Source organism: Gekko japonicus, unplaced genomic scaffold, assembly GCF_001447785.1.
Source record: "Gekko japonicus isolate JY-2015 unplaced genomic scaffold, Gekko_japonicus_V1.1 scaffold227, whole genome shotgun sequence".
In the NCBI taxonomy this organism is placed as follows: Eukaryota; Metazoa; Chordata; class Lepidosauria; order Squamata; family Gekkonidae; genus Gekko; species Gekko japonicus.
Genome location: NW_015164189.1, coordinates 1,044,603 through 1,071,635, shown reverse-complemented (window position 1 = coordinate 1,071,635; position 27,033 = coordinate 1,044,603). Strand labels below are relative to the sequence as shown.

Below are 27,033 nucleotides of genomic sequence, written 5' to 3'. Positions count from 1 at the left end.
GCTCTGGTCCACTTCGCTTCCCGGCTGCGGGGACAACACGTTTTGGTGAAAACAGACAACATTTCTGCCAAAGCTCATCTCAACAAGCAGGGAGGCTCGCGATCCTGCCAACTGCACAAGGAGGCAATGAAGATTCTCATCTGGGCGGAGAGGAGTGTTGTGTCCTTGAGGGCAGAACACATAAGAGGGATCGAGAATGTCCAGGCAGACTGGCTCAGCAGGGAGACATTACAGGAGGGAGAATGGGCTCTCCATCCAAGCCTCTTCGACAGGTTAGTGATCCAATTCGGGCAACCAATACTGGACTTGTTTGCGTCACCAAAGAACCACAAGCTGCCGAGATTTTTTACCAGGTACTTCCAGCAGGACGCAGAGGCAACGGATGCCCTCACAACGAGGTGGCCTCAAGGCTTGCTGTACGCATTCCCACCATTCATCCTGATATCCAGGACTCTCCGCAGAATCAGAGAACTTGAGGCGGAGGTCATCTTGGTGGCTCCGAGGTGGGCAAGACGTCCATGGTTTTTGGCACTGCAGAAGATGTCGATCCTTCCACTGTTGGTCCTACCGGTGTCTCTGGACATGCTCTCCCAGGAGCCAGTGTGGCATCCGGATCCGGCCTGATTATGTCTGACCGCGTGGAGATTGAACGGCACAGCTTAGCAGAGTTGGGATTCTCTACCCAGGTTATGGACACCATCATGGCTTCCAGACGGAAATCCACGGCTCGTATATACACCACCACCTGGAAGGCCTTCGTCAGATGGTGCAGGCGCAAAAAGGTACCTCCGCTATCTCCATCTGTAGCTTCGCTCCTGTCGTTCTTGCAGGACGGATTTCATGCAGGTCTCCAAGCTTCCACTCTCCGTAGACAACTAGCAGCCCTGTCAACGGTCCTACCTTCTTTGGGGGGTTTCAAGATTACCAAGCACCCCAATATTCGTTTATTTTTGCAGGGAGCTGTGGCCAAATCTCCTCCACAAACGCATCGTTTTCCTACGTGGAGATTGAACATTGTGCTTGACACTCTCATGAAAGTGCCATTTGAACCTCTCATGGAGGTCGGTCTGAAATGGCTGAGAATGAAGACCTTGTTTCTCATTGCCATCACGTCGGCAAGGAGAGTTTCTGAACTCGGAGCATTGTCAGTAAAGTCATCCTGCTGCATGTTCCACAAGGACAAGGTGGTGCTTCTTACAGATCCTACATTCCGACCCAAGATTGATTCCAGATTTCACCGGTCACAAGAAATATGTCTACCCACCTTCTGTCCTCACCCCAAACACCCTAAGGAACATCTCTGGCATACCTTAGACATTAAAAGAGCTCTCAAAATTTACATTGCAAGGACAGAGTCTTGGAGAAAGACTGAATCTCTCTTCATAGGTATTTCCCCTCCATGCAAAGGGGAAAAGATGTCTAGATCAACTATCAGCTCAGTTCTGAAGTCCTGCATCGTGGAGGCTTACCGGGCTTCAGGACATGATCCCCTCAGTGGCATCATGGCACATTCTCTGAGAAGTGCAGCAACCAACGCAGCATTGTCTAACAGGGCATCAGTGGAGGAAATCTGTAGAGCTGCGACGTGGTCCTCCATCTCTACCTTTACAAGACACTACAAGATTCACACTGTGGCATCCGCAGATGCAGCTTTCGGGAGAAGAGTTCTTCAGCACACCGTCGCATTGGAGGAATATGACGACCCACCCAAATGAGGGACACTGCTCGGGGAGGTCCCATGGAGATGTCCTCCACCTCAGAGGGAGAACGACCATTGGACACTTACCGTGAAGGGTCCTTCTCCTCTGAGGACAGGAGGACATCTCGGCCATCCCACTGTCATCTTTCTCTGCTTTTATTTCTCTGTGCTGATTTCTTCTCTCTCACGTTATTACTCTTACTCTGGGGTTTCTCTATCCTGCAGAGTTGGGTTGTTACATGTTGAGGTTAATGTTCAAAGTTATATTTTATAGAGCAAGGCCAGTTATTTCAGGCTACAGGCACTGCTTTCGGAGTCCCAGAACTGGAGATGGGCTATTCTGGAGGCGCCAACAGGAAGGGGAAAAAACTATTTCCTGCCTCCCTAAAGGCACGGTGGGAATAACCCATGGAGATGTCCTCCTGTCCTCAGAGGAGAAGGACCCTTCACGGTAAGTGTCCAATGGTCGGTCTCTCTTCACTTTGCCAACACAGAAATGCTCTAGGGACTCAACCCACTGCAGTGCCATAAAACATCACAAACTATCTTAAATTAGTTTCATTTTTAAAGGTACATAGTGTTGATGTCTACCACTCTCCTTCATCCACCTACCCAAACAGACAATAAAACAGATTAGTTCTGTTATACACTTGTGAGCTGCCTCAAGCAGTTCTAGGAAAGCAGTATGAAAATTTCTTAAATAAAACAGTCTCTCTGCAGTTAAGTGAGAAATATCAGCTCCAGTAGTTCTGTTGCTTCCATGCACAAGATCAAGAACTATAAGGAAGTTGGAATTGTCACCAGGATGAAAAACAAAAGAATTCACTGTACAAAGTCAGGAATCAGGATTTTTTTTTTATCAAGAAGCCTGAACACTGGTTGGGGTAGCAAAACTAGGCCAGGAGAAATAAAGTATGAGCAAATGTGGCATTGTCTTGTACTACTAAAGCTGTAGCAAGTATTTGTTCTATTGAGCAGATGTAATCTGACCTCTGCTGAAACTCTGAAACTATAAGAGAAGAAGTTGCCAAATTGTGATAACAGATTTTAGATGACTACTATAGGTCAGAAGAAAGCTAGTACTTTATATTGCACCAGCTTAAGAAACTTCAGTAATTATCTGGACAGCACCATTTTGAAACAGGAAGAGATAGCAATTACAATAAACGCATACAGAAATGTATTCTCAAGCAAGAAAGTCTAGCTCTGAATTGCTTGCTTTCCTTTTGTAAAAGCAACTGCATGCCCACACAATATAACAACCCATTAGGCAAATATATTCAACAATGTGAAATGGAAAAAAGGAAGTTTCACAATCTAAGCAAGGCACTACCAAATATCTGGAAAGAAAGCAGAACTGAAGTGATTGGCACAAAAACCAGCATCCCACATTGCTTACCAGTCTGTCAACTAAGCTAAGATTAAACTAAGTTTCTACTGAGGTTGTGCCCTGCTATAGAAATTACACAAGTCAAAAATTTCTTTTAATGCTATGTGAATATTTAACTGAGTGGTGTTAACTGAAATCTACTTCCATAGTAGAAAAGACATACCCCATTTTCTTTTATATAAAGCCTATTGCTCCATTTTGCAACATTTACCTGATGCAATAAATTGTTTTCTGTCAAACTGAACAATGGTAGCAAAGTATATCATCCTTATATAATAACTGAAAAGTTCAAAGACTGTCAGCGGTAGCACAGAACAATCTGCACTGTGGAAAGGTGCCATGTCAGGTCTTTTGCATCTGGTGCCCGTTATCGTGAACATCAGGGCAAGCACACCAAAGTGTGGCAGGTTCTCCTACCTGACATGATGGTTACAGTCAGTGGGATGCTCATGAAGAATATATTATTCATTCCAGCAAGCAAGGAGGCATTTCTAATAGCAAGCCTTTCAAAATTTCAATTTAGTGTGTAAGCATAGCTAAAGCAGTAATAAAGGCTGCTAGTTTAATCATTGGCAAAAGTCATCCAGAATATATTATAACATTACCTGGTAGACTTGCTGAATTTTATTTAAGCTTCCATCGGAAATGGCAGCAAGAAGAAACAGGTTTGTGCATGATGCCAATTGTACTTGAAAGGCAATGTGGGACTTCCGGTTTATGGCGGCACTAGCAGACTCACCTCCCAGACCTCCCGGGGGTGAAGCTGTGCTCCAGCCGAAGGAGGGGGTGCGCAGGCTCGCTAACCCCCCCCAGGGGCCCGGCGAAGGGACCCTGGCCATAGAACTTCAAAGTGGTGACCTCTTCGATGGCGGAATGCCGGAGAATTGAGGCACCTCTTCGTTCTGACGGTCCTACGTGCTGTGAGACCAAATGGACTTAAGTGACGCTGACCGGGGCAAGTGCAGGAGATCGAGCATCAGAAATGAAGCTGAAAGCGAGGTTGAAAGACCAACTATGAACGTGAGTCAGTTATAAAGCGATTTAAAAGAAAAAAGGATAGCTCCCCACCCCACCCCACTGAACGGGAAAAAGGCGAGCGGGGGAGGGACGCCTCCCATTCGCATTAACTTTTGAACATCTGAGGGGGGGAGCGGAAGAAAACGCGAAAGAAACTGTCTAGAAGTACTTACCAGAGCGAGTTCAAGCATTCAAGCGCATATTCAAAGACTTTTTTAAAAATTGTGAAAGTAAACAAACGATAAAGATGGCGGGGAAGAAGGACAAAGAAAACCTTTTGAAATCAAAAGGGACTGAGAGCCCGAAACCGGAAGCTACCAGTGAGGTGGCAAGGTCTATAGTGGAGTACATGCGCCCTCTGCTGGAACAGCTGACTAACTTCAAGGAACAGATGTCAACAATGACTCAATGTATTTCCTCTCAACAAACCCAGATAAATGAGACATTGCAAATGATGAAACAAAATACTGAGAAGGTAAACGAGGTGGTTGCAGTTACTCAAAAGGTGAAGAAAAAAGTGCAAAAGCTGGAAAGGAAACAAAGCTCCACGGAAGATCAGCTGCTGCAACTGCAAATGGAAAAGGCCAACATGATCCTTCGCTTCCAGGGCATGCCAGAGAATAAAGGGGAGAATCTTAAAGAAGTGATGAGCAAATTATTAGTCCCAGTGACAGAGATGAAGGTGGAATCGTTGCTGAGAGATATGGATGTGGTCTATAGATCATATTCAGGCTATATAAAGAAAAACAATCTGCCTGGGGAAATTGTTGTAAGATTCTCGAAGAGGCATGTGAGGGATGCAATCCTGAAAGTGGTTTCTGGAATACCCCTGAAAGTGGGAGAGAATACTATCAGAGTATTAAAGGACATTCGATTTGAAGTAAGACAACGGAGAAAGAAGTATAAAGAACTTGTGCTTTTTCTTCAGACAAATTCAATTAGATATAAATGGTTATTTCCAGAAGGCGTCACCTTCAAGATTAAAGATAAAAAAGAAAAGATTGACTGTGTTATGAAAGCTCAAGAATGTCTAAGGGTCCAGTTGGGAAAGTCAGAGGACGGCAAAAAAGAAGAGGACAGCAAGTCCAGTGGCGAGCTAGACTTGGGTTCTTCCGGAGAGGACTCTCTGCAGAGCAAGGGGCAGCGGCCCCGAAAAGTCCTTACAAGTTACGGAAGAGAAGGGGAAAGGAGAAGTAAAGGCTGAAGGACTCTGAATTGTGCCTTTGAGAACTTTGAAATGAGATGATCGGGGGTACTGTGTTTAGACAGTTAAATTTTAAGCTTTAAAGGAAAAGTACTTTAAATGTTTGACTCAGTTTGTAATGGGATCAATGATGGGAAGACTTGATGTAACTAAGCTAGTAGGAGTAAAAACTCTCTTGGGTTTTTAGTTAGTAGTGGATTTTTTACTTTGTCCCATAAATGTAGTTTCCCTTCCTTTTTCTTCTGTTGTAGTTTTTGTAGTGATATTAAAAATAATAAAAAATCCCCTCCGGGGACTCAAAAAAAAAGAAAGAAAGAAAGGCAATGCTGAGCCTTTCCCCTTATATTGGCTCCCCCAAATAACAGTATGGTCACCACTGAAATGCAAAGTTTTAGTCCTGTTGTCTGCCTAGTCCTCAGGGCAGCTTTCCATTAATATATCATTACCATTAATAACACAGGTAGGGCAGCTGCATCTGGAATTCACGCAGTCAGTCATGGTATCAACTAAAGAGAAGATGCCCCTTGACTTACTACTAAGTTACACTCAGGACCTGTACTAAATATAAGCATTGTTGAAACAGTTTGAAACAATGACCACAGTGCTAGTCAGCATTTATGCAAACGGAAGCTTGTTTATTTACTTAAGTACCCTGATTTTCTTCCTAATGGGGACCCAAAGCAGCTTACGACCTCATTCTCCTCCTCCTCCATTATATCAGCAGCTTACAAAATCATTCCCCTCCTCCTCCATTGTATCTTACAAGAACCACCCCTGTGAGGTAGGTTAAACTGAGAGAGTGACTAACCCAAGGTCACCCAGCAAGCTTCCACAGCAGAGTGGAGATTCAAACCTGTACCTCCCAGATGCATATCATCAATATAAATACACTCCTGAAAGAGAATAAGGACTGGTGGGCCTCATTTTTAACTCCCCTTTTCACATATTTTGACAATTCAGGCTGTATTCCCAAGTCTTTGGGTACAGCCATAGTAGTTCCCTTTTATAGAAAGGGCAAAAAGGAGGATCCTTCTAATTATAGGCCAATCAGTTTGTTAAACAACGTATGCAAACTATAAATACCTACACTGTTCACAAGAAAAGTCAAAACAGTAAAAAGCAATCATGCTTTCTTTAAACAGCAGATTCTTGCCCAAATGAGACAAGTAAGGAGCTACACAGTGTCTGACAAAACAGATGTTATTTGATAAGGCATAAGAAGAGAGCATTTGCAAAGCATATGGGGGGGGGGGGCCGAGACAAAACCCTCTCTAAATGCATCCAGCACCCAGAAACACATGAGAAACACAGTTGAACAAGCAGACAAGAATGTTCTAAAAGGCCTGTTTAAGGCGGGCAGGGAAATTGCAGAGAAGCTGAATGAATTCTTTGCATCAGTCTTTGCTGTAGAAGACGTCAGACAGTTAACCATTCTGAAACACTGCTTGTGCAGAGGAAGCATGAAGAACTGAGTCAAACAGAGGTTAAGTTGTAGAGCTAACAACAAGTGTGCTTGTTGCAATTTGCATCACCACTTCTCAAAAAAGGGTATATTTCAGGGCTAGACGGTGTGCAGAAAAGGGCAAGCAAAATCTTAAATGGGTAGTGTATTCCTCATGAGTAAAGGTGAAAAATCTGGGGACTTTCCAGGTTAGATAGAACCTACTGGGAGGGATGTGACAGAGGTTTATAATATTACACATCCCCCCCCCCTTTTTTATACTACAACCCAGGGCATCCAGTGAAGTTGATGGGCAGTTAATTAAGGAGACACAAAAGAAAGTGCTTCTTCTAACAACACAAACTACGGAATTTCCTGCCACAAAATGACAGTGAATGCCATTAAAAGGGATTAGAGAAGTCCATCAACAGTTACTTGCTAAGTTATGTTCAGAGGCAGAATATCTCTGAACGCCAGCTGCCTGGAAGCAAGGTGGATCCCTCGGTTTCCACACCCTGCTTGTTTCAGGATAGTGAGAAACAGAATGCTGGACCTTCAGTCGGATCCAGGAGTGCACTTCCTGAATTCTTGTGCAAACAATACGTATTCTGACTGTTGACAGTAAATACTCGCAAATACAAGACGCAGCTTGTCTCTTCAGAGCTTATTTTGCCTCTGTTTACCACAGCCCACTTTTTATATAGCTTTACCATTGCCCCTCATAAGAGGTCCTCTGCAGCAGAAAGTACGGCCTTTCAGCTGTTATGAGCTACAGAAAGCATTCCAAGGTAATACCGTGTTTTCCCGAAAATAAGACACTGTCTTATATTTATTTTTTTCTCAAGAAGACACAATAGGGCTTATACCACAAATGCATAGAAATCCTGCTAGGGCTTATTTTGGGGGTAGGTCTTATTTTCGGGGAAACAGGGTAGTTCCGTGTGCCTAAGTTTTGCACTTGTTTCTCCCACGGAAGTCCTCCATTTCATGTTAAACTTTTGAAACTGAGCAAGACTCCAAAGTATATATTCTGTTCAAAAGAAAAGAATTCTTTAAAAAACAAAAACCTATCTGATCCTGCCCTATGAAATTTGAAGAAAACAAGCAAATGTGTTTTTCTACAAAGTTAATATTTTATTTATTTTGACAGCCGAGTCAATTTAATTCCAGTAACAGTCATTGCATAATCAAGGTTTTTTTCTGCTAAGCAGAAGTTGTGGTATTAATATATTAAGAAAACATCCAACTCACCCTCCCCAGGAGGTAGGCCTCGTTCTTTTTTCTCATCACATTTGTTGCATTCGCTGAAGTAAAGCAGCAAAAACATATCCAAAAGGACCCAAACCAGCGAGGTGGCAAGGACCACCTTGCAATATGCAAACTTTCTCATGGCACTTTAAGTCAAATACAAAAATAGGTGTACATTGAAGTCAATGAGTTGGCCTTCAACCTGTTTCCGAAGATCATGTTCTGTATCTGCTGAGAAAAGCAAACGTAACATGTTACAAAGGACGTGAAGAATGAAATTACATTTTGTGTTAGATGATGAAGAAACTAAGTTAACCCAAATATGCATGCTTTAAAAGATAATTGCTTATACCATGTAAACTGTTTCAAGTACGGGGCAACTAGTGAGATAGATCTTATTGAAAGTATCAGTACCATTTTCCCATGCCCATAGCTCCTTAAAGCAAAATAGGCTGTGCCCACGTAATGGCGGAAGTCTGACCTTTAATGCCCAGATTATTTATCCTCTTCCCAAAGTCTCAGTAAAAATTTAAAAAAATCAAAACACAATCCTTGCAGTAATCCACATTGTTAGAGCCAGCCAAAGGACACACAACACTGTGTGAGCTTTTGAGTTCGATAGAACTCTTCATCGGGCTGGATGTTACAAAAATGTTTAAAAAGAGAAAGGGACATTCCTCAGGAGGTGATGGTGACTCCTACTGGTGCTGCCTCCAAGTTACACCCAACTCTTTGGAGAAAGCGGCAATAAAGCAAACTCAATAAGCATTAAAAAACTTCAACCACAGAATTTGGCCTGGTTGACTATTCCTCACACATGATCTTTAATTTATCTCCAGAGTTAAGACAAAGATTGCCAAATGTTTCCTGCTCTCCAAAAGGGATTATAAATCTTGCTGGATTAGAGCGTAATTAGAAACAGTTGTGGAGTTGAATGGTTTTACTGCCTCTTGCCCCAAAGTACTAGGCAAAACCCGAAACAGCATGAACAGGACTCTCAAAAATTAAAAAAAATGCTTTACAGTCAGCCTGATGACAAGTTCTAGTGAAATTAAAACCTCACATGCTACCGCTGGTCCTAATAAGAGGTGTTGCGTGGATTGTCATCTGATGTGGGCATCTCCCAACAGGAAAACAAATGGTCATCAACAGCAGACGTGACTAGTTAAGACCACCTATGGATGAATCTTGCTTGCACTAGGAACATCCACCCATGTTACACAAAAACTGCTTTTAAAATAAAAAAGCAAAGCAACTGCTGACTGACCCTTGTGTTCCACAATAAATAAAAGTTTTCTTAAAAAACTAATGTCACTGTTCCACAACAAATGAGCTAATTATAATAACAAACTAGACACAATGCACCTGGTAATAATTAACACATTTATTGTTTCTCTAAACACAATTAACCCTTTAAAAAAATTCTTGACCATCAGAATTGAATTTTCCCTATTAACTTCTGACTGGAGTTTCTTTCAGTTCCGAACAATTTTGTTGTTGCCTTTAAAACCATATTTACCAAGATGGGAACCTGTTCAGAACTGCCTGATTTCTTAATCATATTAATTAGTTTTTCTTGGCTTAAATACTCTACCTGCACGTGTTCTTTTTCTCAAGGAAGTATTTTTACTAAATAATTTACACTGCAGTCCTGCACAAAGTGTAGACCCAAACTGAAGCCACTGGACCTTAAACACACGTAATATGCAGATAGCTGTAGCTTGAATGATAAACTCTAAGGATGAACAAAACAATTTTTTTTTTGCATATGTAAAGGGTTGTGTGCAAGGTTAATGCATTTTTTATTCCTTCTGTTAACGTTTAATACAGTGTCAGGTCAGACCAAGCCTGGGAATGCTTTCACGGAACATTAAAAACTCTCTTCAGGAGTAAAATGTCATTTCTAACCTCAATTTTCATGTGAAATTTTTACCACTGGGAAATAGCCTACAGTGAAACAAGCTTTCACAAAAAGATAAAAGCCAAATAATACTAAATGAGAGCTGTCAACCAATGAAATGCTTTTGCCTTCATAACTGTCTTGTGTTGGAAGCAATCACTCAACTACCAGCTTAAAGAAAGGTTGGCGAACCACACTGAAGGAGTAGTTGTCGATGGCATTTCATCTGCCACAGGGCTTGGTTCTGGGCCCAGTACTTTTCAATAGTTTTATAAATGATCTGGATGAGGGTGTGCAGGGGCTACTCATTAAATTTGTAGATGACACCAAATTGGGAGGAGCAGCAAGCACACCAGAAGATAGAGAATTCAACGAGACCTGAACACACTGGGAAAGTGGGCGGATATGACCAAGACGCAATTTATTGATTGATTTGATTTGTGCCCCGCCCTGTAAATATCAACATAAAACATAATTACCAAAAGCAATTTGTATGGCGGTGGCAGTGCAATAGTAGCAGTAAACATAATAATTTAACATCAGCAGATGATTTTTTTATCAGCAAGCGCAGGCTGGATGGTGGTGTTGGGCACAGGGTCTTCAGTTGTTAAGTGCGGGCCATGCAGCTCCTTACCTGAAGGCCTGGTGGAAGAGCTCCGTTTTACAGGCCCTGTGGAATTGTAAAAGGTCCCGCAGGGCCCTGATCTCTTCTGGGAGCTCCCTCCACCAGGTAGGAGCCGCCACTGAAAAGGCCCTGGTCAATGCCAGCCTGGCATCCTTTTGAGACCCTGACCGTAGTGCTCTCTGGGTAACGTGTGAAGAAAGGCGGTCCCTCAGGTAAGTAGGTCCCTGACCATAAAGGGCACCTTGAAGCAAATTCGGTTCGCCAGTGCAGTGGTTTTAGCGCAGGGTGGATGTGCTCCCACATGGGGAGACCCAAGAACAGCCTGGCCACCACGTTCTGTGCCAGCTGAAGCTTCTAGATTTGGGTGAAGGGCAGCCCGATGTAGAGAGCATTATAGTACTCTAATCTTGATGTGACCATCGCATGGATCACAGTTGCCAAGTCATTGCTTTCGAGGAAGGGAACCAACTGCCTAATCAGCCAAAAATGATAAAAGGCTGACAGCAGTGGCTGCTACCTGGGCCTCCATCATTAGGGAGATGTCCAGGAGTACTCCCAAACTCCTAACCTCTGACACTGGCACCAATGGTGCCCCATCGAAGGATGGGAGTGGGATCCCTAACCCTGGGCCACCCCGACTTTGGATTCAATTTCAGTCGGCTCAGTCTAAGCCAACCAGCCACGGCCCACAACGCCAAACCCAGATCTTCCAGACTAGAGTCAGACTGGCCGCCCAACAGCAGATAGAACTCTACATCTGGGTAACAAAAATGAGAAACACGCATACTGGATGGGGAATACACTTCTGAGTAGCAGTATGTATGTGAACAAGATCTTGGGGTACAGGTTGACCAAAAGTTAAATATGTGCAGCCAGTGTGATGCGGCAACAAAAAAGGCTAATGCAATCTTGGGGTGTATCAACAGAGGCATAACATCCACATCGCAAGATGTCCTAGTCCCACTGGGCTTGGAAACAACCACCACATGCCCACAGGGAACAAATTCTCCCCTTTATTTTGAGGCAGAAACAAAACAGCATCTCTTCTGTGCAAAGTAAAGAGACAATCTCACCAACATGGCAGCCATTTTCTGGTGTTGCCCAACACCCTCTCTCAAAATTTCAAAAATGCCCCCAGAGTCAACAAGGTTGGGGACACTTGCTTTAATTCATCAGGATTTGGAAGAATGCCATCTACTATTTTCCCCTCTTCAACTGATAAATCACTTGCCTTCAACATGCCTTGGCTTCTAAAGGGCAATAAGCATGCTCAGTCCATGTCAAGGTTATTTTGCTGGGGTTTGTGTCCATTTTTTAAATTCATAAATTAGTATTTTTGGTATACCTGTGGAGGCCCCCAAATACACACACACCTCTGCTTTGTCTGCGGGTGGCCCTATGTCGCTGCCTTATTGACAGTCTAGGAAACAGGGCACTCATTATTTATTATTAGAAGAATTGATCACATGAAGAAAATTCTGAGGCTAAGTAAGAAAACTCAGCACCTGAGAGAAAAGAGACGGAAGACAAGGAACATCAAGCATGTGCAATTCAGTTTTAAGAATACATTCTAATGTGCATGCTGATTGTAAAATACAAAGCAGCTTTCACCAAATCCCCTACGCAATGTAAGCAGGCAAGGCTGACATATATCACTTGAGTTCTGTTCATGTTGTTAAAGATTTCTGAAGATCTGTTAAAAGCCTAATGATTATTATGACGGGTCCTTTCAGAGACCTGTAGTATCTATCAGTTATAACCATGCTATTCTTTACATGTTCACCTAACCCCAAGATAAGGCAGAGATTGTTTTTCAATACCTCTCAATTCAAGATTTTTATACTGAATCATTGCAGCCCTTTGTCTGTCTAATTTGGCAATCTCCAATGTGATCCAACAGTATGTTCCCTGGCATCCACTTCCTTCTTCCTCAAAGCTTCTGTTCCTCACAGAAAAACAGCTAATCCTAGCTTTCTTCCACCTCACTTAGTAAGATACATTCTGGAAGAGTACAGGAGACATCACCTTTGTACCTGCAGAAAGCGCACATTTGGAAATAGCTGCCTCCATCATTGGAGGACACTTGGTTTGGAATGTCCTAACACTTTGTAATTGGACTGAGCCCCATGGCAACCATTTCCAGACTGGTCTCACCTCCCCATAGCAGCTGTTTTGTTGTGGAACCCACTGCTTGTTCTCAAAATTCCAAAAGCACCCACAGGCTCAACAAGGCTGGATACCCAGCTAAATCTCCTGTAGTCTTTTGAACTTCAGTATATCTTAGGGTGGGCTACTTACACCACAAAGCCAAGATGTAAGCATCAACCCAAGTCCCTCAGATAAACAATGGAGTTTGTAAGAGATGCATACTGCAACCCAGCCAATGAGAAACTCAACTAAAGGAAAACCACTTCCATAATAAACTTATTCCCAAGTACAAATGGCCCTGATTTGATATCACAGGTGACTTTGTTTCCACAAAAATTCAGAATGCTTGAAAGTCCAGGGCTTTTCCGGTGGCAGCTCCAACTTACCGGAATGAGCTTCTGGATGACATAGGGCCCTGTGGGACCTCTCACAGTTCCACAGGGCCATGAAAACGGAGCTCTTCCGTCAGACATTTAGGTAAGGAGCTGTGCTCCATCATCCTCCATTGCCCTGTGCCAATTTTTTTTCCAGTTTGAGCCAGTCAATACTGGAGGTACTGCTGTGTGTGCATTTTATTAGTTGTGATGCCATCATCACACTAATGGTTTTAATAACTTTATTGTGTATTTTATATTGATTTTATATTGTTGTCTTATTTGTAAGCCGACCTGAGCCTGCCTCGGTGGGGTAGGGCGGGGTAAAAATCAAATAAATAAATAAATTGAATTAAATAGATTTGAGTGGCACTTTATGGACTTGATCATTCTTCCATTAAAAGGTCTCTACATATTAGATGCATGGCAAGTAAGTCAATATAATATTAATGCACTGTAAACAACAGGTGTACTGACCTGGATAGCCAGATCTCATCAGCTCTTGAAAGCTAAGCAGGGTCAGAGCTGGTTAGTAATATTCAGCTAGGAGACCACTGGGGAAGTCCAGAGTCGCTATGCAGAGGTAGGCAATGGCAAACCATCTCTGAAAGTCCCTTGCCTTATAAATCCTACAGGGTTGCCATAAGTTGGCTGTGATTTGACACACACAAACACCCAAAAAAGGCAAAACAACTTTAAGGTAATAATATTCAAAATCCAATAACTACTGTATAGCAGACGTGGACTGGCCATTTAATGTAATGGGGAAATTTCCCGGTGAGCCACTGCCCAAAAGGGCCACTGGTGGCAAGAAACAAGAATAACTAAACTCTAGCAACTCTGCCAGAGCCTCAGCAGCCACTCTGCTTACACCCTTCAGTGACAATGGCAACTGGGTGCCAGTTCACCACACTGCCAGTAGTTTTTGGGATGAAGCAATGGGTGAGCTAATACGCTCTGTTTCCATTGCTGGTTCATTCTATCCATGTTGGAGCCTCTTGTGTTGGTGGGACATGCCATGCCTCACAGACCTCACCACCTTTAGCTGAGCAGACTTACTGATAACAGACAACCTTATATGTGTATAGACTGAACAAAAAGAATGGTGCTATCAGAACTTTGGATTAATGTTTGATGGACATTGTTTGTACAAAAACACAATACTTTCCTAAATGGGGGGGGGGAATGTTGCTTTACAACTCCCCCCCCCTTTTGCTCTTTTTACTGGAACTACTATCATTGCCTTTCTCTGAATACAGATCTTGCAATGCCCACCTTGACAGCTAGACAGCTGAGTCTGAAAACTGAAGAGAGAAACTACTAAGACATTTTCTCTAATTTCATATTGTGGCAATTCTTTGTATGGGAAAGCTTTGCATGGGAAACTATAAATAGCACAAATGAGGTTAACAAGCAAGCACTCTCCCCGCCCCACCCCCAAGACTCTTACTGAAGAACTGCAGCTTTAAGAGGTGAGAAAGACAGAGACTCCACGGATAAAACTTACAGCTTAAAGTACATCAAGCCCCTGGGGTGAGAAAGACAGAGACTTACAGCTTAAAGTACATCAAGCCCCTCAAGCAACCACCTCCAGTATGTATTTCCTGGCTGTGTTGTTTGACAAACAAAAAAATTAACTATCCAAATTGTTGATAGCATTTTTGATTCTACCAAAAAGGAACTTTTGTGAGCTCTCTGATTACCAAACATTGAGAACACACAAATGTAAACATTACAGCCAAAAGATAATGGCAAAATTACATCAACACTTCATATTTTCTTATATCTCACTCCAACTATCTTCCACATGCATGGGTTAGCGCTATTTTTGGGCAGGAACGCACAGGAACGGAGTTCCGGCTGGCTTCAGAGTTGGGCATGCCCACTACAGCCCAAACCTCTGCGTTTGTGGCTACAGAGGGAAGGCCTGGAGAGCAACCCCCTCCCTGGCAACTCCAAGGCAGGTGGGCCGGGGGTGTGTGTTAAACTGTCTTCCCTTCCCTTCAAGGGGGGGCTTGCCCGGCAAGCCAAGGGAAGGCATGGGGTGTGGTCTAATATGCTAAGGAGCTGTACTGTCATGGGTGTGGCCTAATATGCTAATGAATTTCTATTGTTGGGTGTGGCCTATTATGCTAATACGTTCCTTCTGGGCTTTTTCTACAAAAGAAGCCCTGGTATGTACTTACTGCATCTTATTACTCTCCTAATAGCGACTACTTGAAGTACATGCAGTTGTTGTTTTTTTTAAAGTTCCCTTACGCTTTAGGGGCATTTTGTCATGTGGGGCTAACAGAAAGAGAAAAGAGCTCCCATTGCACAGCTCTCTAAACTGCAGCTATACACCCAGTTCTACAAATAAAGAATCACATGAGTTCGCATTTCCTCATTTCTACATCCAAAAGTAAATAGGTATCTAATCTAAACCATGCAGAAGCCAAATAGCACATAGCTCTAAAACGTTCTTGTTCATCCAACTGTCCAGCAAGGTTAAATTCAAATTTAGTTTATTTTTAAGTATTTAGCATACTTTTAGAATATCTTTTGATCAACACAAATTAGAACATAAGATGCAAATAATAAAACCACATAAAATACTATAAAACACTGTTTAAAGCATACAATACTAGCAACATCAGCTTCAATGGCAGACACCACACATATCAATGTCATTCAAACGCCTTCCAGAAAAGAAAAGTCTTCAACTTAATCTGGGTGGCCTCCAGAGATGCTACCATAACATCATGTGAGGAAGGAGGCTTGAAAAGTCCTTTCCTCTGGGTCCTGGGCAACCTAACCTCGGATAAGGCTGGTTTCATAGAGGAAAACAACATGCATGGATCTCAGGTCCCACTACTTCTGCTTTCAGATCTTAAGATGATACAGGAGGAGCAGCCCATCAGATACTTCCGAGTCTGAAATGTTTCGGGCTGTAACGATCAAAAACAACACCATAAAGCCCAGAAACAGATTTCCCTAATGTGCCACTGTAAAGACACTGGCCATGACATTTTGTGCTCATTTAAATTTCTGAATAATCTTCATGGGCAGTCCCATGTAGACGTGTGAACCCTGGAAGAAAAAAATAGGAGGAAGCCTTCTTCCCTTGAGGACCCTTTTTCAATTCTTCCATTAGAAACACAGGGAAATCTGGAGCAGCACTTTTGGAATCCATGAAATATTTTAAAGACAAGGTTTTATTCAGTCAAAATGCACAGCGTCAGACAATGATGATTCCTATGTATACTACAGACATATAGGATACGTTTTAAAAACATGAATATTGATTATTACGGTCAACGACCAGCAGAATAATTTTGGCAATAATTAATATGCTATAATGTATTTGATAAATTTGTAGTTTTCAATGTTATAAAGTTTATCTTGCTACCAAATATACCTGCTGTCCTATGGGTGGCACCTTTTTAGATTAAAATACTGAAGAGCTACGACTAGACTGCACTTAGTTACTAACACTCTCAAAGAATCCCTAATAAGTTGGAGGTACAATACTTCCTTTCTGGAGAAGCCGTAGTCAGAATACTTGTTTTTCTATATGCTTAACAATTCAAGCCTTAACCTTTTTTTTTTTTCATTTTTACAAACAACTGTCCTCAGATGTCACACAGAAATACAAAAAAGGAACTAAGCAAGAGTATAAAGGAATTACCCCTACCCATCCAGGAACAGATCATCTCAAACACACCACAGGAACCTTGACCAGGTACCTTTTATCTTCTACCTGAAATACACAAACCTAGAAACCCAGGATGCCCCCACTGTCTCAGGCATAGGCACTATCACCATGGCAATATCAGGATACATGGACTCTGTTTTAAGACCTGTCATCCACAGTCTTAGTTATGTATACGACACCACAGATTGTCTGAGGAAAATACAATCTTTGAACAGCCTTCCAGAGAATACTATTTTAGCCACCATGGAGGTGGAATCTCTGTATACCAACATCCCATACAAAGATGGATTACAAGCCATAAAAGGAACATGATTTCTGATATCACGGCTGACTTTGCCACCAAACTTTGCCGATTTGTTCTTGCCCATAACCAATTCAAATTTGGTGACAACTCATTCCTTCAGATCAATGGTACAGCCATGGGCACCTGCATGGCACCTCAGTATGCTAACATCTTCATGGCCAACTTGGAGCAACTCTGCCTAAACTCCCACCCACTCACACCTCTTTTATACCTGTGATACACTGATGACATCTTTATTGTCTGGACACATGGTAAAGAAGCCCTGGACAAATCCCACCAGGCATTCAATGACTTTCATCCGACCTTCAATCTGACAATGAACCAACCTATGCGAGAAATACAGTTTCTGGTTAGGCGGCAAAGAACCTAGATTTCCCGCACACGGGAATTGGTCCCATTGGGTAGGGGCATCTTTAAGTGTGTTTATTATGTTGTAACCTTGTAGTAAGTTTCATTCTTAACAATCCTGTTGTTCCTGATTCATCAACGCTTTTCAATAAATGCTACTTTGCTAACCCAAACGTGGATTTATTCGAATGACTGGTGGTCTGGACATTTTGTTAAGAATGAAACTTACTGTTCAATGAACGAGGCACCAGAGAGACTTTTTCGCACCGCGGTAGCGGGTTGCGGGATAGCCTGTTTGAGCAGGGGATGTACCCGGGGAAAAGCTTGGGTCTCCTGGGCGACCAGTATGCGGTCGGAGATGATCCTTGGGTGTCGGATCGACCCAAGGAGAAACAGAGACATCCTGGTCTTGAAGAAGACCGCGGAGGATTGGAAGATAGAGTGGACGACATCGACAAAACACTGCAGCAGCTAATGCAAATGGTGAGAGAGGTGTTTGATGCTCTCCCAGAGATGATGGAACGATTGGTCAAAACGGTCATGGCCCGACAAGCGGCGCAACAGCCACCCGTCCCGGCACAACTGGCACAACCGGCAGCACCTGCCGGCCCGGCATTGCCGGCACCAGGGGCTCCCGGCGTGCCGCCACCACTTCAACCGGTCCAAGGGAGACCACGGCCGAAAGACCTTCTGCAAGCAACATTTGACGGGAATCCGGAAGAGCTGGCGTTTTTCACCGTAAGGGTGCAGAAATTCGTAACACAGCATGGGCATCTGTTCCCGACCGATAGTAACAAGATCGATGTGATCGCTTCCCGGCTGAAAGGAGCGGCGGCAACCTGGTATGTGGTGCTGCACAACAGCCGAGGCCCGGAGTTGCAGAATTTACGTGCATTCATGTGGGCCCTAAGAACGCGGTTCGAAGATGTGAATGCCGGCCAACGAGCGAAGGCTTTCCTGCGCACGTTTAAACAAGGACGCCAGACGGTGAGAGAATACTCAGCTGAGTTCCAGAACCAAGCAGCCAAGTTGCCGAATTGGTCAGACCATGTCCTTGTCGAAATGTACTGAGTTGGACTGAACCCAGAAATTAGGGAGACGGTGCTCAGATCGGTTGATTCATCAACGCTTTTCAATAAATGCTACTTTGCTAACCCAAACGTGGATTTATTCGAATGACTGGTGGTCTGGACAGACACTACTGTACAAATACACGATGGACGCACAGACACCACCTTATACTGGAAACCTACTGACTGAAAAACATATCTACATGGCTCTGGCTACCTCCTAAACATACCAAGCAATCCATTGTATACAGCCAGGTTCTACACTACAACTGCATCTGTTCCAATCCTGCAGACAAGGATCTACAACAAATCCTTTTTACAACTAAAATATCCACCTGGTGAAGTCAAGAAACATATTAACAAAGCTAGAATGGTACTCAGAGAAGACCTGTTTGCAAGACAGGCCCAAAAGAGACAATAACAGAACACTACTAGTGGTCACATACAGCGCTCAAACTCAAAACAGTTCAACGCATCATCTGTGACTTACAACCTCTACTGGATGACAGTTCTTTCACAAGTACTGGGGGACAAACCTTTTCTTGCACACAGATGGCCCCCCAATCTTAAACAGCTCCTCACCCAAAATGAAACAATATCTAATTTGAACATGGACACTGGTACCAGAGCTTGCAATAACCCAGATGCCAACTTTGCTGCCACGTACACCCAGACAACACAATAACTGGAACTAGCAACATCAATTACACTATCTCAGGCACATTCACTTGCTCATCTTCTAACACTGTATATGCCATTAAATGTCAACAATGCCCTTCAGTTCTCTACATAGGGCAAACAGGTCAAACCCTATGCCAAAGAATAAAAGGCACAAATCTGTCATCAAGAGTCACAAAACTGAGAAACATGTAGGAGAACACTTCAACCTTCCAGGACATTCAATGGGGGACCTCAAACTAGCTGTTTTATTGCAAAGAAACTTCAGAAACAGACTAGAACAGGAGACTGCTGAGTTACAAGTTATTACACCACTCAGGACAATGGAACACCCTCCCCCACCCCCACCCCGCTAACAGAGAGATTGGTTACTTATCTCACTGCACATGCTAAGGTCATTCAGTTCTCCCATCTGTTTGTAAACTCCTTTATTATGCTGTATGCTAATTTGCTGCTACTCACAGGTCTTACCTTCATCCAGTCTTAGTTCTATTTACTGCTCAGTTACTTATACATCTTGACTCTAATTGGACCTTCCTGGCAATGGCCTCCTCATCCTCTACCTACATGTAATGGTTGGTGACTTGTGTTTCAATGTATCTGAAGAAGGACAGGGACATTTTAGGACAGGAATCCCCAGCCTTTTCAAGTTTGCAGGCATCCTTTGGAATTCTGACACAGAGTGGTGGGTACAAAACACATGGCACAGTAGGCGGAGCCTACTATAGAATGTCAGCAAGTGAGGTTAAGTATAGTTCTTCAGCACTTCAGGTGAAAGCTATGTTTAACAAAATGCCTTTTAAAAATATTTTCTTGCATAAACATGGTAATGCAGTAAAGATCCTTGCACTGTGGTGTGAGCTGCTGCAAAGACAACTTATATTTTGTTTGTTTATTTATAAGTTAGATTTATAAATCGCTCAATCCCTGAGTACTCAGGGCATGGAGCAATGAACAACAAAGATACAACATCATATTAAAACAAGTCCAACAATTTAAATAAACGAATTAAAAACAATCCATAAATAGCATTATTCAGATAGCGTTAATACATTGAATTCGAGACTGTGGCCCTGACTGACAGGTGGGTGGGAGCATAGTTGGAAAAAGAAGGGAGAAGGCAGTGCCAGCCAGGATGGTGCCCCTTGCTGTCTTCAACCAAAGGCCTGACGGAACATCTCTGCTTTACAAGCCCAGCAAAACTGCATAAGATCCGCGAGAGCCAGGCACTGCTCTTAGCTGGCTGGAGGCCAGGTCCAGTTCCAGTTTGGTGTCGTGGTTAGGAGCGCGGGCTCTAATCTGGGAGAACTGGGTTTGATTCCCCACTCCTCCACATGCAGCTGCTGGTGTGACCTTGGGTCATTCACAAGTTCTCTCTGAGCTGTTCTCTCAAGGGCAGTTCTCCAAGAGCTCTCTCAGCCCCACCTACCCCACAGGGTGTCTGTTGTGGGGAGGGGAAGGGAAAGGAGATTGTAAGCTGCTCTGAGACTCTGAGTGAAGGGCGGGGTATAAATCCAATCTCTTCTCTTCTTCTTCTTCAATGCTCCCAGCCGACATGCACCTTACTGGTGGGTGCCTCTCTCCATCTTTCTTCCTCTGCTAAGCCTGAGCCAGACGCTGCCCTCAGTTGGCTGGGCAGAAGCTGCCTTGCGCTGGTCTCTGCCGACAAGCACCTCTTTGCGAGTGCCTCTCTCCCTCTCACTTTCTTCCTCTACGGTGGGGGAGATGAGTTCCAGGCATAGCTCTTGGTTGGCCAGAGCCAAGCTGCTCTTTGGTGGTGGCTGACTTAACTGGCCAACTGTTGTTGCAATTTCTCCTGGGGCCCATCACTCTTCCCCCCTTCAACTCCCCCCCTTTCAGCCCTGGTCTGGATGAGCCTGCCCCATTGCCCAGGGGAGAGGAGGCAATGCCCCTGGGGGAGTGCAAACTACCTTGCCCTGACACCTGCATTCTCCAATGCAATTGTTTAAAAAAGAAAAAAGAAAAAAATGCACACACCCCAGCATGTATCTCTAACACCTAGCATGGCACATACACCAGGGCTCTGCATCACATCCCAGCCAGCATCTTTCTCCCCCCACCCCCCATTTTGGAGGTGGGGTAACGTCTGCCTTGAGAATCGTGGAGAACTCAAACGTTTTTGCCCTTTGTTATGTGAAACTTAGTTGGTCTTAAATCTGCAGATGACACCCAATTTGGAGGAGCAGTGAACACACCAGAAGATACAGAATTCAACAAGATCTGAACACACTGGAAAAATGGACAGATATGAACAAGATGCAATTTAACAAGGATAAATGCCAAGTTCTTCATCTGGGTAACAAAAATGAGGAACACACACACCGGATGGGGAGTACACTTTTTGGTGGCAGTGTGTGTGTGAACAAGATCTTGGGGTATGGGTGGACTGTAAGTTAAATATGAGCAGCCAGTGTGATGCAGCGACAAAAAAGGCTAATGCAATCTTGGGGTGTATCAACAGAGGCATAACATCCAAATCGAAAAATGTCGTAGTCCCGCTGTACACTGCATTGGTCAGGCCACACCTGGAGTACTCTGTGCAGTTCTGGAGGCCTCACTTCAAAAAGGATGTGGACAGAATGGAGCGGGTGCAGAGGACAGCAATGAGGATGATCGGGGGCCTAGGGACCAAGCCCTATGAAGAAAGAGTGAGGGACTTGGGAATGGTTCAGTATGGAGAAGAGGAGGTTGAAGGGGAATATGATTGCTCTCTTTAAGTATTTGAAGGGCTGTCACTTAAGCGGAGGGCAGGCAGCTGTTCTTGATGGCAGCAGAGGGTAGGACTCACAATAATGGGTTTAAATTAAGGGCAAGGAGGTACCGGCTGAATATTAGGGAAAACATTTTGACAGTAAGAGTTGTTCAACAGTGGAATCTGCTGCGTAGGGAGGTGGTGAGCTCCCCCGCACTGGCAATCTATAAGCAGCAGCTGGACAAACACTTGTCAGGGATGCTCTAGGCTGATTCTGCATTAAGCAGGGGGTTCGACTAGATGGCGTGTATGGCCCCTTCCAACTCTGTGATTCTATGATTCTATAATAATAGTTATTCTGTGTTCTATGGTTGTTCTGTGCATTCATGTGGCTATAATCCAACTTCACCAGAAAGGGGGGTCCTTTTTCCAGGAGAGAGGGTCATAAATGGGGGGTATGGCTGCAGTGCTGTTGGGTGGCTTGCCCCCTGCCCTTCTTTCTCTGATGGGCAGAAACCAGGGTGGTGCAGAGTGCCTTTCCCTTGGCCAGCAGTGCATTCCCCTGAGCAAATGTGTAAAAAGGCTCCATTTTTTAATACAGTAATTCAGAACAAGAGGTGTAAGTTATCACAGAACATTAAATAAAGGAAATAACTGTAAGAGGATCAATGTTTTAAGCATGTTTGTATTTTGAGTAAAAATATCATCATTAACTGGGTTTGCCAGTGTCCTTTATAAAGGCTGTATCTCCAGTATCTAGCACTGCATTTTATGGCACACATGGCCTGGCCAGACAGAGTGACATTTATGTCAGATCTGGCCCTCGTAACAAAAGAGCCACTGAGGAGTCAGCTTCAGGTTGTAATTATGACAGCGCACCCAGAATTGCCAATGCCTGCTGTACACCACCCAGAACTCAGAAAGAAGATAAAATAAAATTGTGGCATACAGGTGGTTTCATTTAGAGACACACTCAAATGCACTGCCAGCCCAACCCATGGCCTTAAAATACAGTTCTATCTGTACTCAATTTAGCCTACTGTGCTAGTTCTGAAAAGGTGGCTGTAGTTAGACAGGCTGTTTTGCATTTTAATCTCAAATGGAAACGATATAAGGTTTCCTGATGGAGGCGGTTGTATTTTGTTTGAACTTTCTTGTAAAAAATTCAAGGGTAGAATGTGGAAAAGAGACCTACTTCCTTCACTAAGAATGTATAGTTATGCAATGCAGGGATGGGAATCAGTTCTTGGCTTTATTATTAAAAGTATTCCCATGAGCATGAAGTTGTTGAAATTCAGACATCAGATCACCAGTCAATACTCAGGTATGTGAACTCCAAAATAGCACATCCTCTGGCAATACTACACATACATCCTCTAAAGTTAGATCTATATTTTCTCAATATTCCAACTGAAAGAATCCCTTTTAGGAATTACCAATATACCCTGTCTTTAAATGCCTAGGCAGCACCCAAAGTATGAGCTATGCTTATCTCTCAGAAATGAATGTATTTGCCAACATACAGATTTTAAAGAAAGCTGGCAAAACCAAGTGACTGCCGTCCAAGCAGCAGCAGCCATGGCTTCTGCAACAGAAGTATCAGCAGCAGCAGCCATGGCTTCTGCAACAGAAGTATCATCATGTTGCCCATGAGGCATTAGCAGCTCCTCAAAAAGCTCAAATCTAAAAGGCTGCAAAAGTCATCTAGTTCATTTACTGTCCTGAAGCAAGATCAACCTGTAGTGGAAAAATACACACCTGAGTCGCATAAACTAAACTATGGTGTACCCAAAACCATGCCACATCTACTTATGCCTGAGATCCAAAAGTGACCTTGAACCAGCAGGGTGACCTTGAACCAGTATTTTGGATATAACATATTCAACATTACATTACATTTCTTTAATTCCATATCCATTTCTTTTATCTCCTCCCCCCCCCCTTTTTGGTGGCTTCCCGCAATGCTCCTCCCCCCCCTCTCCTTATATAATTCCATTTTCTTTCCCATTTTCATTTTACGTTTCAAGGTAACTGTAACGATTTCATGTTTTTGTGTGTGTATGTCTTTAAAAGTTTGGTTTATATTGCTGTGTGGGACAATCTAGAATGCTGAAACAGGCAAGTTGTGTGATTGGTGAGTGACAGAGAGGGGGAGAGGTTTTTGGAATGGATGCTGTGTGGATGATTTGAATGTCTATCAGGAGTGACTGTTAGAGTTTAGACAGTTTATGATGACAGTTGAGAGAGAGTTAGTGAGATGACTGTGGAGTTAAACAGTTAGTCAGAGCAGTGTGTGCTGTGTAAAAAGAGTTAATATGAGTTTTATCCTGGGTTCTCTGTGTGAGAGGTTCCTGTGTGGAATATAAAAGTAAAAGTCTCTGTGTTAAGCAGTTAGTCAGTTCTGTCTCTGAGTTGAAGGAGACTCAGTCTTGTGTGTGTTATGAAAGGTTAAAGCATAAAGAAACAGTAACCATATATGGCCTAAGGAAAATATTGTGACAAAGTGACATGCCCTGATCCCTGTCAATAAGAGGGAAGAGTGTATGAACATCAAATAAATCTACTTTTATTTAAGATACAAGTTCTGAACGAAATTCTTCCCAGGAAACACATAGTTCCTCGAAAGGCCTAGACCCCGTGCCACAATACCAAACCAGAAGAAGAAATGTATTAGTATAAAGGTGTGGAAAGCATTAAATTTTCCTGGTGGCGGCGAGATTACCCTGAGAGCAAAAACATAAGAACATTTTAAAGTAAAACCAGACCTCCCCAAATAAGAGGTCGTCACAGTAACAATCTTACTTTATACATTTCAGACCTTTCTATTTTTCAACGCTTAATAATTATCCAAACAAAGTAAAGTATTTTTAACGTCCCAGTTATTTTCTAAATATTCTTTAAAATCTTTCCATTCTTCAAAAAAATCTTTGTTTTCTTTATTATTCAATTTCTTTGTTAGTTTGTCCATTTCTGCCATAAATAGGACTTTCTGTATCCATTCCCATTTGTCAGGCATTCTGTCGTGCTTCCAAGATTGTGCATAAGTCATTCTCGCTGTGGTAATTAAGTACCACAACAAAGTCTTTTTTGCTACATTTACTTCTTCCATCTTTAGACCTAGAAGTAGTATCTCCGGTTCTTTTTTAAAAGTACATTTCAAAATTTTTTGCATCTCATCATGAACATCTGTCCAAAAAGTCATAGCTTTATCACAAGTCCACCACATATGATAAAAAGAGCTTTTTTTTTTTTACATTTCCAACATTTGCTAGACATATTTTCATTCATAACTGCTATTTTTTTTGGAGTCATATACCACCTATACATCATTTTATAACAATTTTATTTAACATTAGTACATGTTGATATCTTAACTGAATTTTTCCATAAGTATTCCCAAGATGACATAGTCACCTCCTTATTCATATTTACTGCCCATTTAATCATTTGTTCTTTTACTGATTCATCCTCTGTAAACCATTTTAACAAAACCTTATAAAGATTTGATATCATTTTTTCCCTTTTACCTCCCATACAGATTCTATTTCATTTCTTTCTTCCCTAAAGCCATACCTTTTTTATCAGATCTGAATAAATCTACAATCTGTACATAATTTAGCCAATCATACTCAAAGTCTAGATTCCTCTCTTTTTCTCATCACAAAGTCTTTCCCTTCTATTTTCAAAATGTCTCTATATGGTAGCCAATCTTCACCTTTATGTCTTGAATATGGTGTAATTACCTCTGCAGGTACAATCCAAAGTGGTCTTGCTTCATAGAAAAATCTTCTATATCAAAACCAAGTCTCAAATAATGCTCTTCTTATAAAGTGATGCTTGAAAAATTGAAAATAATAAAGTCTAATGTTCGGTAACTGGAAACCTCCTCTTTCTTTTGCGTCACAAAGAATTTTCATTTTGATCCTCAGTTTTCTTCCTGCCCAAACAAACTTCGAAATCTCTTTTTGCCACTGATTTAACACTTTTATTTCCTTCAATACCGGAATGGTTTGAAATAAAAACATCAAACGAGGTAAAACGTTCATCTTAACCACCGATATTCTTCCCAACAACGACAAATTCATAGTGTCCCATTTTTTCAAGTCTTGTTGGATTTTTGTCCAAAGTTTCTCATAATTATTCTTATAGAGATCTATATTTTTCATTGTCAAATCGATTCCCAGATACTTCACCTTCTTGACTACTTCACATTGTAATTGTTCTTGGAATTCAGCTTGCCTCTCTTTTGTCAGATTCTTACATAACACTTTTGTCTTACTCTTGTTGACACAAAATCCCGCCAAATCTCCAAAGTCCTTTATTCTTTGTATCAATAGCGGTAGATCGTCATTTGGGTTTTCTATTAAAAACATCACATCATCTGCAAACGCTCAGTATTTGTACGAATAGCCTTTGATATTCAAACCTTTTATATCTTTATCTTCTCTTATCTTCCCCAACAGTACTTCCAAAATCCATATAAACAATAATGGGGATAACGGACAACCCTGCTTTGTTCCCTTTTGTACTTTAAAATAAGAAGTTCTTTATTCACATTCAATGCGGCTTTTTGATCCGAATATATTGCCTTAATAATATTTATAAAGGGTTGACCAATGTCCATTTTTTCTAATACTTGAAACATAAAATCCCAATTTAAATTATTGAAGGCTTTTTCAGCATCTACAAATAAAAAAGCAACTTCTTTTTCGGGATGCTTGTCGTAATATTCTACTGCATCGATCACCATTCTTAAATTATCTCTGATTTGTCTATTCGGCAAAAAACCCGCTTGCTCTTCTGCAATAGCATCTTTTAAATATTTCTTTACTCTTTCAGAAATTATTTTAGCAAATACCTTGTAGTCATTGTTAAGGAGAGAGATCGGTCTGTAGTTTTTCACATTTGTTAGGTCTTGGCCTTCTTTTGGTATTAGTGATATATTGGCTTCTTTCCACGTTTCTGGTATTGTTTTAGTTTCCCTCATCTCGTTAGATAGAAGTCCAAAAATTGGTGTTAGCTCCTCTTTTAATTTCTTATAAAACTTTGCAGTAAATCCGTCTGGTCCCGGAGCTTTCCCCAACTTTGTATCCTCTATCGCCTTAATTATTTTCTCTTGTTGACTTACACCATTCAATACTTCTTTACTATTTTCCAGGATCTTTGGCAACTGCACTTCT

At 42.3% G+C, this 27,033-nt stretch overlaps 1 protein-coding gene across 1 annotated transcript in view; it reads right to left on the bottom strand.

Moving 5' to 3' along the window:
- Positions 1-8,226, bottom strand: part of GALNT1 (polypeptide N-acetylgalactosaminyltransferase 1) — an 83,572-nt gene extending 75,346 nt beyond the window's left edge. Inside the window, exon 1 of the mRNA XM_015408254.1 lies at positions 8,003-8,226. Within this exon, the coding sequence (XP_015263740.1) occupies positions 8,003-8,141 (139 nt within the window). The 5' untranslated portion in view covers positions 8,142-8,226. The remainder of the gene's footprint in view (positions 1-8,002) is intronic.
- Positions 8,227-27,033: the final 18,807 nt, after the last annotated feature.